General features: G+C 37.8%; 1 protein-coding gene across 6 annotated transcripts in view; it reads right to left on the bottom strand.

Moving 5' to 3' along the window:
• The window catches only part of LOC118722686 (interleukin 1 receptor accessory protein), a 159934-nt gene that overhangs the window by 25209 nt on the left and 120432 nt on the right, over positions 1-14293 (bottom strand). For 5 of the 6 annotated variants that reach the window (XM_045583829.1, XM_045583825.1, XM_045583828.1 and 2 more), the window contains 2 exons: positions 4760-4925; positions 2415-2486 (listed from right to left, as the gene is read on the bottom strand). In XM_045583829.1, the coding sequence (XP_045439785.1) occupies positions 2415-2486; positions 4760-4925 (238 nt within the window). The remainder of the gene's footprint in view (positions 1-2414; positions 2487-4759; positions 4926-14293) is intronic. The other variant, XM_045583827.1, reaches the window with a different exon arrangement.

The following is a 14293-nucleotide window of genomic DNA, read 5'->3' as shown; positions in this document are numbered from 1 at the left end:
GGATCAGTGGCAGGTGGAAAGCGACCCGGGTGGCTGAGGAAATGAAACTTGGAGCAAGTACCATGGGTGCAGTCCCGTGACCTTCCCCTCCCGGGGTAGTGCTGCGCTCCCTAACCTCCCACCTGCCAAGAGATACGTGTGGATTCCCAAAGAGGCAGGGCCAAGGAGCTTCAGCTGGAAGGATGAGAGGAGTTTTGAAACCTCCACCCTTTTCTCTAAGACTGCGTTCTCCTTCCCTAATACAAGTTGCTTGAAGTACAGGATGGTTTGTGTTTAGATGTGCATAAACATGGGGAAAGCAAAGTTTTTTGCTTTAGAATAAGAGTCTGGAGTCTTGGTCTCTCTCTCTCTCTCTCTCTCTCTCTCTCTCTCTCTCTCTCTCTCTCTCTCTCTCTCTCTCTCTCTTTCCCTCTCTTCCTCCCTCCCCCCCCCCCTTCCCTGGCTTGGCAAATCTTCAAGCAGAAAGTTAACCCTAGCTCCTCAGAATCCACCCTCACTGCAGTGGCTTCTAGTTTGTTTTGTTTTGTTTATTTTTTTCTCTCACAAGGATTTTTTTCTAACCTCTAAACTGACAGTTGGACATTCCCCGAGGGATCTCGGATTGCGAGTGACTATGTCATAGCTTATAAATGGCTACATCCCACACACAGTTAAACAAGGCTTCTGCAGTATTTAAAAAAGATCTGTGGCTGTTTAGTCCTAATTCATCAGAAGAACCTCCAAACTCTCCACATCCTGTTTATTCTACATGGGGGTGAACATGCATCCCTATATATTGGGAACAGTCCCTGAGATTTAAAATTAAAACTTGGCAAGGCTACTCTAACACTGAAAAAAACAGGATGATGCAGAGATGACATGCATCGACTCTGGCTTGCACATTGTGTGGTCAGCCCTGATTCTAACACTTATAACTGTGTGACAGGGCATAGGCCAGGCTGAGGGACCTCCCTCCTCCTCCCCCTCTTTGCAACCATGCATGAATTTTATGCACTGGGCCTCTAGTATCAATATAATATAGAAGATAAAGTGACATTGGAGTCAGGCATGCTTTTGCAACCATAATGTGATAAGTATATGGGATATATCTAGATGATTAATAAATGTTTACCCTGATTGCAGGAAGAATGTTTATATTAATACATAAAGCCAGTACTAAATGAAGAAAATTTGGTCCATTTGGGGTTGCATTCTTTGTGTTTTTACAAGGCACACCACTGTTTGAAACCTTATCTTAATGTCGGGGTACTGTTGTTCTCTACCTATGCTGGTCACTGCCTCTATTAACTTTAGTACATTTAAAAAACCTGTTCTTTTATAGTTTTCACTGGGTTTGTTTTGAATTTTTGTAAAAGATAGAATTCAGAAAATTTAAAAATTTTCTGCAGTTCCCACCTCACCTGTGGAGAGTCTGAGTCAGAATAATAATAAATAAATCATTATTATTATTTAATCAGTTACAAGTAATTTTTCCCTGGAATGAAAAAAATCTGAAAAATAAAAAGACCCAGATGACCATAGAAAATATTTCATAGTGTTCTGAAACAGGATGTATTGGTTGTATCAGCTGTTACCTATTATATTCACAGTGCTGACTCCAAGCTTTAACCCTGCCCCTTTGTAGTGGAACAGAACTTGATGGATGCCTTGTGCTCATGCTACAGGCTTGGCAAACAAAAAATCTGTGTAAGTTATAGTTTGCATCAAAGAGAAATCCCTCATCAAGAGAGGAACCCTTTCCACAGAGGAAGAAGACAGCAGCAGCTGCTGAGAGAGAAGCAGAGAATCCCTGAGCTCCCCATGAGATCCAGAAGGTAGCTAATGCCCAGAGCTACCCTGGTTTCTTACAATATCAATTTCAATTCCTGGTGTTTTTTTGTTTGTTTGTTTGTTTGCTTTACAATAGCCCTCTCTTCTCTTGTGTTAATTTCTGTGACATTTTATTCCTTATTAGAGTCCTGGTGCATGAATTCGTGCACGGGTGGCAACCCTGGGCCTGGCCAGCAATTGGGGCCAATCCAGGCTATAGGAGGTTGGCCAGGGGAGGGGTTTCAGGAGGTTCTGATCAGGGCCATTGGGGTCAGCCAGCTATGGGGAGGGAGAGACCATAGGGGGTTGGCCAGCCTGGGGGAGTGACCATGGGAGATTGGCCAGCCGATCCTATCAGGCCAATTAGGACCAGCCAGCCAGGGGGAAGGACCACAGGAGATTAGCTGGCCTCGGGAGGTTGGCTTTGGGAGTACACTGACCACTAGGGGGCAGCTGCTATGTTAAGCATCCGCCCCCTGTGTTGAGCAATTGCCCATCATAGCAACTAGTTGTTCGGTTGTTCAGTCGTTCAGTTGCTTAGGCTTTTATATACAGAGATATTTAAGATAATATAACTGAAATTCAGAGTCCACAGCTGTAATTACCTGGTTCTTTCTTGTAGACCACAAGATTATTGGGTAATTGGATTTGCGGGGGCAATACAGAGTTTGGAGAGCCTGTGAGAGAGCAAAGAACAATGGGAAATGATGTTAAGTCATAAAGTCTTTGTCCCTGTTAACCCATTTCAAAAATATTCTCTTCTGTGAAGCCTTGCCCAACATTCTGGCATGGTTTGCCAATTTGTCTTAAGAATTGCAGTCAATATTTCTGAAGATAATTTACACATAGAAATTCTACATTATCCTTCTGAGATGGAATATATTTACTATAGAGTGGATTATAACATTTTAAACATATAAAACAAGCAAAGAAACAAACATAATATAATATGTTGATTATCCTCCATATTTCAGAATAGAATGCCTAACCAATGTTTTCACTTTCCAAAGCTTATACGAGATAGTCTTGTCAGACTACAGCATAATTAATTGCTCTCCTGTTTTTCTCAGTTGTTTCTTTTCTACATATTTCTCTTCAACATTCCTAGAGTACCTTGTATAAGACCTAATTACGTAAGTATCAAATGAATAAATAAATGAAAAATCCAAAAATTACAACTATGAATCCAGCACCTAAGTGTACATGATGTCCAGTTATCGGTTAAAGGTTCATTCACAGTATTAATGCTCTTAATAGCATTCAATATTCCTAAATTGAATGAAAAATATCCTGAAGGAGATTTGTACTGTATTATTTAAGAGTAGAGGCTTCAGCCCTAACCAGTTCGGCTCATTGGATAGAGTGTCGACCTGCGGACTGAAGGGTCCCAGGTTCAATTCTGGTCAAGGGCATGTACCTTGGTTATGGGGACAAACCCAGTAGAGGGTGTGTAGGAAGGCAGCTGATCAATGTTTCTCTCTCATCAATGTTTCTAACTCTCTATCCCTCCCCCTTCCTTTCTGTTAAAAAAAAAAAAATCAATAAAATATATATATTTTTTAAAGAGTAGAGGCTTCAAAGATTTAATGACCAATAGGTGTTCTAATCCCAACTTGGTCATTTACTAACCACATGACTTTTTTAATAAATTGTTGAAAAGCTAATTTTCCTCATCTCTAAAATGAGAGTAATTAAATTCATTTTACAAGTTCATTATAAGAATTAAATTAAGTTAAATTATCTTAATTTGGGGGTATTGTTGTGATATATATTAACTAAGTGATGCATATTAAAGTATTTAATATATATATTAGGACCAACTGCCAACATGAATATAAAGTTAGATTACTCATTTGACTTTTAAAGTCCATTCATGTTAGGCTCTAAATTTAGTCTGATTTTTCTTTTGAATTAGTCCCCACCTCAACACTATTCAGAAAGTAAGCAAAGAAAGTGGTTACAAAAGTGTTTTATTTGAATTTCATTTGCACTATGTTAAATCTGTCTTTAAAAAAATACATAAGCTGAATCTGGTATCAGAGTGGTAGAAAAAGCCTTAAACAAAAGTAAAAAACCTGGGGTTTAGAACAACTTCTTCTACCAATGCAGTGAATGTCTCTAACTAAGCAGGTTGCTTTCATCTCCCCTGGGGGGTGGGAGGGTAATGCAAATACCTTGTACTAATGATTTATAGAAACCTTTAAAAAGATAATAAATTGCCTTTTTTTTTTTTTAAGTAATGGGGTTTGACAAAATCTCACTCTGATATTCTCTAAGTTTAACACAGTGGGCACAGTGGTATTTAGGGTTCTGCTCCAAATACCACATATCCTGACACTGGTTCTCTTGGCTGTGGGTTTCACAGAAATCTGTAGACACTGCCTAGTCATTGTCCTTTTCACTTCCCCAGTTTCTCATCCCCTCTTCTTTCAGTTCAAACCAGGGGTTGGACACTGCATGCAAATACCTTGAACATTAACTACAAAAGCAGTGCATAGAAACTCATAGTTTATTTAATTCTATTAAAACAGATTTTGGACAATAATATTATTATTCATTACTATTCAGAGTCTTCACTGTTTGCCTGTATATTATGTCTAATATTCTTAGCTATCCTGAATGTTAGGGAATCTATGTCCCAGAGTACAGTTGAGGAGTCTGAGACTTTGACCAAAATCATATTGCTCTTAAATGGCAGCAGCATAGTTTGGACACATACTCACTCAACAGACCAATAGTTACCAAATGCCCACTATGTATGTATGTAGAAAAGAGGCTCTGGGGAGAGTGCAATAAACAACAACAAAAAAACAAGCAAACAACAAACAAAAAGCTTTTTCCCCCCTCTTTCACTGATTTTACAAACATGTTTGTAATAAACTATTAACAGAAAAAAAACCACAAGGTTATTCCATTTTTATCCTTCACACTTGATACAAATCATGCTTACCTACAACCTTTACAGCCAGAGTCCTGGTTAGATTGAATGCACGCCCATTTTCTGGATATGTAACAACGCATGTGTAATTTCCATTATTTGAATACAAGGCTAAGAGGAAACTCAAGTTCATGCCTTCAGGTATTACATTATGAAAGTCCTGTACTTTTCTACAGCCCTGTAAGAAGTAAAAGAAATGTTTTCTACTTAGATACATGCATAGAAAATAGACAAGCGCATGCACTTAGGTAATTTTGCACAAAATATATAAATATTTTTGCTAGCTACACCTTTTACTAAGCTATTCTACTCAACTATTTGACAATGTTTCTGCAAAGATTAAATGCATTAAGTTCTGTTATCTTTTCTGCAAAAGAAAATTAAAGTTCTGAACTGAGATATAAATTCAAGAGCACCAGCTTCCTGTCTGAGCAGCCACTATTTGGATCCTGGGAGTCTCATGTTAACAGTGAAGCAAGGTTAAAGTATTGAAAAACAACTAAGGTAACTTAACTGCTTGTTATACTATTTTAAAAAACACACAATTATTTTTCTTTTCTTTTTTTTCTACATTTCTTCACTGTTTATATTAATTCTGGAATCCAGTCACTGTGCTTGAAAACTAGGCTTAATTTAGATGTCTGATTTTTAAATTCTTGATCATTCTATTGCAACACTATATTGGTCATGTACAAAATTTTTGGTATTTTTCTTCTATTTTTCCTATGCTGAAATTGAATATCACAGACTCCAGAATTTAAAAACAAAATGTATTTTTATGAGTCTTACCAATAATTAAGCCCAACCAGCATGGCTCAGTGGTTGAGCATTGACCTATGAACCAGGAGGTTATGTTTTAATTCCTGATCAGGGTACATGCCAGGATTGCTGGCTCCATCCCCAGTGTGGGACACAGAGCCGATCAAAAATTCTCTCTCATTATTGATTGTTTCTATCTTTCTCTCCCTCTCTCTTCCTCTCTGAAATCAATACAAACATACATTAAAAAATAATTCATCTATGACAAAAAAATTAAATATCTCTAAGTTCCCTTAGTTCTTTAAAATTATGTGAGTCTGTAACTGGCTTGTACTCTTAACTTCCTAAATTCACATACTTAACTTTAGTTCTCATATACTTAAGGTTTTCTTGCTTCAATTCCTGGAGCGGAGCATATGTTTTGAAATATGACAGTTACACAAAGTGGTACATTTTGTAATTCTTTGTAACAGGACTATGTCTTTTAAGATTAGCACTAAAAAGATGATTCATGTGGGTTTTCATCACAAGGAAGCTAATAAATGCTCAATTTAGGGATTTTCTAAATACAATTTATCCTGTTTTGATAAAAGTGCTTTTAGACACTTGTCACATCAGCCAAAGGTTTCAATACTCTTAGGTTATCACAAAGTATAAGGCCACAAAGGCCTGTATTCATAATGAATTTATGTCAGATTTGGTTTAAATCAAGTATAGACTATCTAAAGAATTCTATTTGAGTTTTGTGATACCTTCTATTTAAACAGTTCAAAGCTATTTTCTCTCATTTGTTAGCTTTTCTTAAGTCCTTGCTAAGTACACAAATAAGACTAAAGTATGTTATAGTTTTACAAGTGGAAAAAAATGAGATAGAAAAATGAAGATATATTCCAGCTAACACGGTGCAGAGCTAAAACTCAGTTGTCTAGATAGCTCAGTAAAGGTCTTTAACTAGCTTCTCATTTTTTTTTTAATTATTGTTATTACTAGATGCCTGGTGCACAAAAGTTCTGTACTCTGGGCTTGGGGATGTTGAGTAGAGGGGTCCCTCAGCCAGGCCTGTGCCCTCTTGCAACCCAGAGCCCTTGGAGGATGTCCACCTTCCAGCTTAGTCCCGCTCCCTGGGGGAATGGGCTTAAGCTGGCAGTCAGACATCCCTCTGGCAGCCTGGGAGCCCTCAGGGGATGTCCAGCTAAAGGCCGGAGCGGGCCTAAGCTGTTAGTGGAACATCCTTAGTGCTGCTGTGCAGATGGGAGAGACGCTGCCACCACTGCTTCGCTGGCCAGCCATGAGCCAGCTTCTGGCTGAGCGGCACTCCCCCTGTGGAAGCACACTGACCACCAGGGGGCATCTCCTGAGTTGAGAGTCTGCCCCCTGGTGGTCAGTGCACATAGCAACCAGTTGTTCCTGGTCCTTTTGCCTTTAGGGTCAATTTTCATATTATCCTTTTATTATATAGGATTATTATTGCTTGTTTTTAACATTTTTATTTATTTCAGAGAGGAAGGGAGAGAGATAGAGAGATAGATACATCAATGAGAGAATCATTGATCACCTGCCTCCAGCCAACCCCTACTGAGGATCAAGCCTGCAACCCAGGCATGTGCCCTTGGCCAGAATAGAACCTGGGACCCTTCAGTCTGCAGGCCAACACTCTGTCCACTGACCCAAGAGAGCTTTAACTAGTTTCTTAACTAAGAATAAGCACCTCTGCTAAACACTAAGTCGAGGCTGGAAAAATTATACTGAGAGATATACTTACACATACCACATCATCTCACCTAGGATGACCTTTGTTAATAGGATCATATAGTTTTCGAGTGTACATTTCCATGATACATGATCTGTATATTGTATTGTATGTCCACCACTCATAGTCAAGTCATTTTCCATCCACCAAATATTTGGCCCCCATAACTAGTTTTAACCAAAAGAAATTAAAGTTTATTCCAAAGCTATCAGATCTATATAGCATGCAAGAAAAGGAAATGAAGGAAATATTTTACATTCAGAACTGCATGTTGGGGGTGACTTTAGGGCATTGTTGAACCACTAACTTTGGCCTGTAGTGGATGATGAGCTCTGTTTCTTTTAAGCAGATACATCTCTAGACCCTTCCGCACATAGATCTGAGACACATGGAATATTTTAAACTATTCTTGAAAATGAAGCCTGGAAATTTTCCTATAATTTCAAAATAATTTATTTGGAATCCAGAAAAAAAAAAAGTGGAACAAAGGTCTGGATATCCAAAGAATAAAAAACAAACAAACAAAACACACACACACACAGTATTTCCAAATGCAAGAAATCAGTTAACAGTAAGTGGATTTCCACTATGAAGCAAACACTTGTCTGACTAGAAGACAAATTATCCATTTAGCTGATCCATCAGTTCCTCATTCTGAATTCAAAAGAGAGAAGTTAAGCGGGAGAGCAATGTTTCAACGGCATAATGGTAGCCATGGCAACCTATCATGACATATAGGTAAGGAATGAGAGGAAATACATCATGTGGTGAGATGTGGGGTGTTACTGGGAGGATATCTTGACTAACCAAGGACAACTATGTCCTTCCCATACACTATTCAAGAACTGTGAGGGTACAGAAAATGGAAAGGACACGATTCCTAATCTATAGGCATGTACAGTCTCATGGTGAATTGCAACAAGTACTCTGAAAGCCATATCAGGGTCAAGGAGAGGGGGAAGATCAAACAGAAAACATTCATAAAAACTTCACAGAAAAGAATGATTTGATCTCTATCTTAAAGGATAAGTAGAATATTAACAGTTATTAACTAGGAGAAGAAACGTGTTAGAGCAGCACACAAGGCACAGGAAAAAGCTGTAACTTCCCTGAACTCTAATAGCATTTTGCTTTCTGTGTCAGAACTTAACTAACTTTATATTATTATTTTTGTTGTTGTAGATTTTTTTCAATTGCAGTTTACATTTAATATTATTTGTATTAGTTCCAGGTGCACAGCTTAGTGGTAAGACAATCAAATACAAAGTGCTCCCCTCAATATTTTCAGCACCCACCTGGCACCATACATAGTTATTATAATATTATTAACTATATTTCCTATGCTGTATTTTATACTTAACTAATTATATTACAATATACTATTTTTGTGTCGGTCTCTTCCTCTAGAAAATTTATGCCTGTGGGGGCAAGACGTGATGGTGAATGAGTACTGTACTTCATGGTCAACAGCTGGCAAATACTTGGCACATGGAAAATGCTCAGTGCATTTGTGCTTCGTGACCAAAAACATGAATGAAAGAAGCAAAGACAAAAGACATGGAGTTAAAAGCTCATGCAGTATGATAACAAGAAGTGACTATTCAAAATATAAGAAGTGAAATATGAGTGAGTTGTAGGATGGAGGAAGGAGTGAGAGTAAGGATATAAAAAGTTTAATGGAGATATAAGGTTAGAAAAGTTAGGAATATCTATTGAAACTTTTGCACCAAAGATAAAATTGGCATAAAATACATCATACTTATTTAAAAATCCTCATAAGAGCTATTACCAGTCACTTTAATGAACAAAACTAAAGATATTTAAATGTTTAAGGAACTAATATTTATAAAATCCTTTTGAAAGGTAGGCACTGTGATAAGGACTGGGCATAAAGCAAGCATTAAATACAGAAATGGCCCTTATTCCCATGGAATTTTCCAGTCTAGTCCAATTTATTCAATTATTTAACCAATTTCTAAATACAAAGTTCATTGGCTTAGCTTTGTGCTATGTGCTTGATATTCAAGGGAAAGAAAAAGGAGAGTTCACTAGTACAGAAGAGAGAAGTGCAATCATTATAGTAACAAAAATGAGAATTAAGTTAAATGCTATCAGAATAGAAAGTGGATGACTCATTCAGCCTAATTAATTCTCAATTCAAGTTGATGTTGCTGGCCTGATCACCCCTAACTGCCTCTGCTTGCCTGATCAGCCCTAACTAACCTCTGCCAGCTTGATCTCCTCCCAACTGCCCTCCCCTGCAGGTCTAATCTCTTCCCCAACTGCCTTCTTCTGTTGGCCAATTTAGTTATGATTGGTAGGTTTCTATGCCAGTCAGTGTCAAAAGCTTTGACTCCTAGGCAGCCATTGGCTCCTCACAGTTGATCCAAATTTGGTTCTGATTGGTCAGTTTCTATGCCAATCAGTGTCTCTGGGCCTATCAATGGGGCCTGAACATAAAGGCAGGGCTGATCAGCAGTCCTGGTGGAGGCCTGAAGAAAAATGGAGGCACGGCTGCTGATCATGCCCAGAGCTAAAGAGAGAAGCAAGTGCTGATCAACAGATCAGACCCTGCTTTTCTCTTCAGGCCTTTCTCTGGGCCTGATTCACAGCTTCCTCAGCAGTCAGTGCTGGGTCACCATGCCTGCAGCCATAAAAGTTTGTGCTGGGTTGCCACGGCAACCCAGCACTGACTGTAGGACTGACTTCCAGTTGGCGGAGTATTCCAGTTGCTGTGGATCCAGGGTTTTATATATTAGGATATATGGAATTAAATGTATATAATTTGAAAGAATCTATGGACATATCTCTTTCCTACCAAAGATGATAAATCATGATAGGGAAACTATAGGGAAAGGAAAGAGATAAAGGAGCACCAAACAGTTGAGATCAAACTGAAAGAAACACTTTGAAAATAAAGTCTATTATACAGACCTTGGACTAACTTGTCTACAATATGTGCTGTGCTAATAAAAGGCCAAGTCTGGCACTCAGTCAGAAATGTGCTTTCCTGGTGGCACTTTGTCAGAAAAAAGCAATGTTTCCCATTTTCTGAGAGAGATGTATAAACAGAATCTTACCAACTCTGATTAGCTTTACACTGAAATTTAGAGGTGAAAGTAATATACCAATTTTAATGATTATACTAAGTATAAAAACAACCAGCTTTTCAGAGACTGGTATCCAGAATGATAGCCATTCTCCTAAATATCAATTAGGGTTTTCAGCAGCTAATATAAATGTAATATTCAAAACACCTAATAAAATGGTTCCTCTGATCCTCAGTAAAAAAGAAAAAGAGGAGGTGGTAATTTCCTTTGTTTTTATAAGTATCTCAGTATGGAAAAATTAAATACTCAATTATTAAAAAAAAGAGGAAGATAAATAATCCAGTAATATGAAACCTGATATGGCTTGCTATAATTTAAAGTCCAGGACTCTGAGTAAATGTAATAATAATAATAGTAGTTGTAGTAAAAAAATAACAAAATTATACTTGTGTCTTTACTGCTATTTATTCCCATATTCCTATGTGAATAAACAGGCAACCTCCAATTTATATACATGTCATTTCCAATTTATACCTGTGGCTATTTGAATTCAGTAAATGGCAAACCAGGGTGTGCAATCCAGGCTTGTTACAAAACCTGGCTCATTCAACAAACATTTACTGAACATCAATTTAACTCACATGATTGTTGAATAAGAGCACTATGAATTCTGGGCCCTGAATAAGGAAGAGATTGCCATGCAAATGGGGAGAAAAGACAGAAGACATGCCAAGGAGGGAAATGCAATCATTCCCCATTTCCCTTGCAGTTCTGGAACAATTTATTTATTTTTTTCCAATTTCAGTTCCTTCTAATCTCAGTTTGTCTAAGCTCCCTCTGATTTCCCAGGATCCTCTGTCCATGAGTTTTCTTGTGTTCCACAGTTCATCCTACAATCCAATCTGTATTCTAAGACCACCCTACCCTTCCAAGTGTCCTTAGATTCAGAAGTAAAGACTAGACCAGTCTCTCAGAGTCATTTCTGAAGAGTATAATCTTGCAACCAAACTCAACTGGCCTGAAATCCCAGATTTTCCACTATCAGCTAGATTTCTTTGGAGTAAGTGATATACCACAGTGTAAAGTATGGACTCACATGAGGTTGAATATTGGCTCCTAGTTTTGTGACCTTGGGCAAATCTCTCAGTATCTCTATCTTAACTACAAAATGGAGAACACAAGATAACTTACCTCATGTTAAGAAAAGTAAGTTAAGAATCCTGTGCTTAATATTTGTTAGCTCTATTGTTTGCCTTTCTGAGACTTCACTTCATAATCTGTAAAAGGATGACATATACCTTGAAGGATGATGATGAGTATTACATATAATATATATAGTACCTAGCACAGTGTATTTTATAAGCAAAATGCAAGAATTGTTAGTTTCCTTTTCTGTCTTTCAGTTTGTCATTTTTAATCATTTGGTTAAGAGGAAGAAAATTGCTGAAACAAATTTATGTGTCTTTTAACTCTCCTACAGTTATGTGTATTAGAAAAGGAGACTGTTTTTATAATATCAGGGCAGGGAATTCACTTTATAACAATTGAAAGAAACTACTCTAAGAGGACCAAGATACCTAGTGAATGGAGGGAGTTTCTGTAGTACAATGGTTCTCAACCTTTCTAATGCTGAGACCCTTTAATAAAGTTTCTCATGTGTGGTGACCCCCAACCATAAAATTATTTTTGTTGCTACTTCATAACTGTAATTTTGCTACTGTTAATGAATCATAATGTAAATATCTGTGTTTTCTGATCATCTTATGCTCTACAGAAGCGATTCTCAACCTGTGGTTCACCTAAGACCATTGGAAAACACAGGTATGTACATTACGACTCATAACAGTAGCAAAATTACACTTATGAAGTAGCAATGGAAATAATTTTATGGTTGAGGTCACCACAACATGAGGAACTGAATTAAAGGGTCATGGCATTAGAAAGATTGAGAACCACTGCATGTAAAAGGTAGAAAATAGAAAGCCAAGTCATCATTGCTATTCAGTGATAGGAGAATCCAACTACCAAGAACTCTGATTTTGTACCCAGTATGACAGAACTCTTAGGATTAATGATTTCAGTAAATTACCCAAGAATAGAGAAATAAAAGAGGTATGACACAGATCAAAAGCGACTTTTTTATGGAATAGAAATGATGGCTGGTCACCTGTTTCTTCTTAGCGACCTGAACATTGTTGGTTATCTGCAATGGAGATGGTTTGACCACTGTGACTTTTTTCTCTCAGTCCTCTTTCCAGGCTTTCTGTTTTCATTCACCCCATGAACATTCTCTCTAGATTTTGATCTTAGTCCTTAAGGGCTCCAACTATCATATAGATGGATCCAGTTCTCTGACTCCAACTTTGACTTTTCTTCTAAGCTCCAGATTCACACACATATACCACTACCTACTGGCCACTGCCACCTCTAACTCAATATGACATTGTCTAAATCTTTCAATCTCCCCAAACATGCTCCTCCTCTGCTATTTCATACTTTGGTTAATATCACTGATATCCTTCCAACCAGGGAAAACAAAAAAGAAAAAAATAATCTTGAAATCATTGAAAATACAAAGATAAGTATGGCATAATTTTGCCTTTAAGAAATAGTTAATTTAAGTCAATGCATGTAAATTTCTCCATTTTTAAAACAAACAAATTCTCTTTGGAACTTAGAATTCTGCTTTTCAATAAGAATGTAAATTATTCTTATTTATAAACTTGTCAATTAAATTGGGAGATCCTTTGGTAAAAAAATAAAATTATTTTTTCAGACTATTGAGTATTCAAAATATAAAAAAGAGAATAAAATTAGAGATAAGAGACCTTGGTAACTAGATGAACACATTTAAAAAAAAACCACTTGAGTATATACTTATTAATGTAAAGTATTTATATATAAAAGCATAAGCAACTGCATCACTAAATAACCAAATGACCACTTGCTATGATGTGCACTGACCATAGGGGGCAGATGTTCAATGCAAGAACTACCCTCTGATGGTCAGTGAGCTCCCACAGCCAACTTTCTAGAGCCAGCCAAACTCCCTTGGCCACTGGCCAACCTCCCACATCCCTCCCCCCTGCCAGCAAGCCAAACTTCCAGGGCCTCTCCCCACTCTAGGCGGCCCTCTCCCATCAGCTCTGATCACCAGCCATGCTGATGGACCCCACCCATGCACAAATTCGTGCACTAGGACTCTAGTTGTTAATATTACCCTTTAAATCATTTATTATGCTTTTTACAATAAAAAAATGATAATCATGGAGAAAATATACAATGATCCCCCGTACCCAAACCTAGTCTCAAAAGTATTAATTTAGACCATGTCTTATTTCATCTATATCCACTCACTGTGGCCCAAGATATTTTAAAGCAAATCACAGATATTGCATAATTTCATTTGTAAATATTTCTATGTATCTCTAAATGATAAGGCTTCTTTTGCAAGCATAACTATAGTGCTGTTATCACAGTTTAAAACAGTAATAATAATTCATTGATATCATTAATATTCTGTTCAGATTGCCCTGATTTTCTCATAACTTATTTTATAGTTTATTTGAACAAAGCATGATCTAAGATTCTTACTCTGCAATTGGTCTTAAATCTCTCTTGCTCTTTTTCTTTGTTTCCTTCGTTCTCTTTTTCTCTTTTCTTAGCTGTTTTTATAATAGAAATAGAGGCCTTGGGCATGAAATTCTTGCAATTGGTGGAGGAGCGGGAGTCCCTCAGCCTGGCCTGTGCCCTCTAGCAGTCTGGGAACCCTTGGGGGGATATCCAACTGCCAGTGGGGAGAGAGCCTAAGTGGGCAGTTGGACATCCTTAGTGCTGCCATGGAGATGGGAGAGGCTCCCACCACTGCCACTGTGCCCGCCAGCTGTGAGCCCGGCTTCTGGATGAGTGACACTCCCCTGTGGGGGCGCACTGGCCACCAGGGGGCAGCTCCTGTGTTAAGCATCTACACTCTGGTGGTCAGTGCCT

The sequence above is a fragment of the Pipistrellus kuhlii genome, unplaced genomic scaffold (assembly GCF_014108245.1).
Source record: "Pipistrellus kuhlii isolate mPipKuh1 unplaced genomic scaffold, mPipKuh1.p scaffold_m20_p_2, whole genome shotgun sequence".
Taxonomy (NCBI): domain Eukaryota; kingdom Metazoa; phylum Chordata; class Mammalia; order Chiroptera; family Vespertilionidae; genus Pipistrellus; species Pipistrellus kuhlii.
Note: the sequence above shows the minus strand (reverse complement) of the source record. Positions and strands in the feature narration are given on the sequence as shown.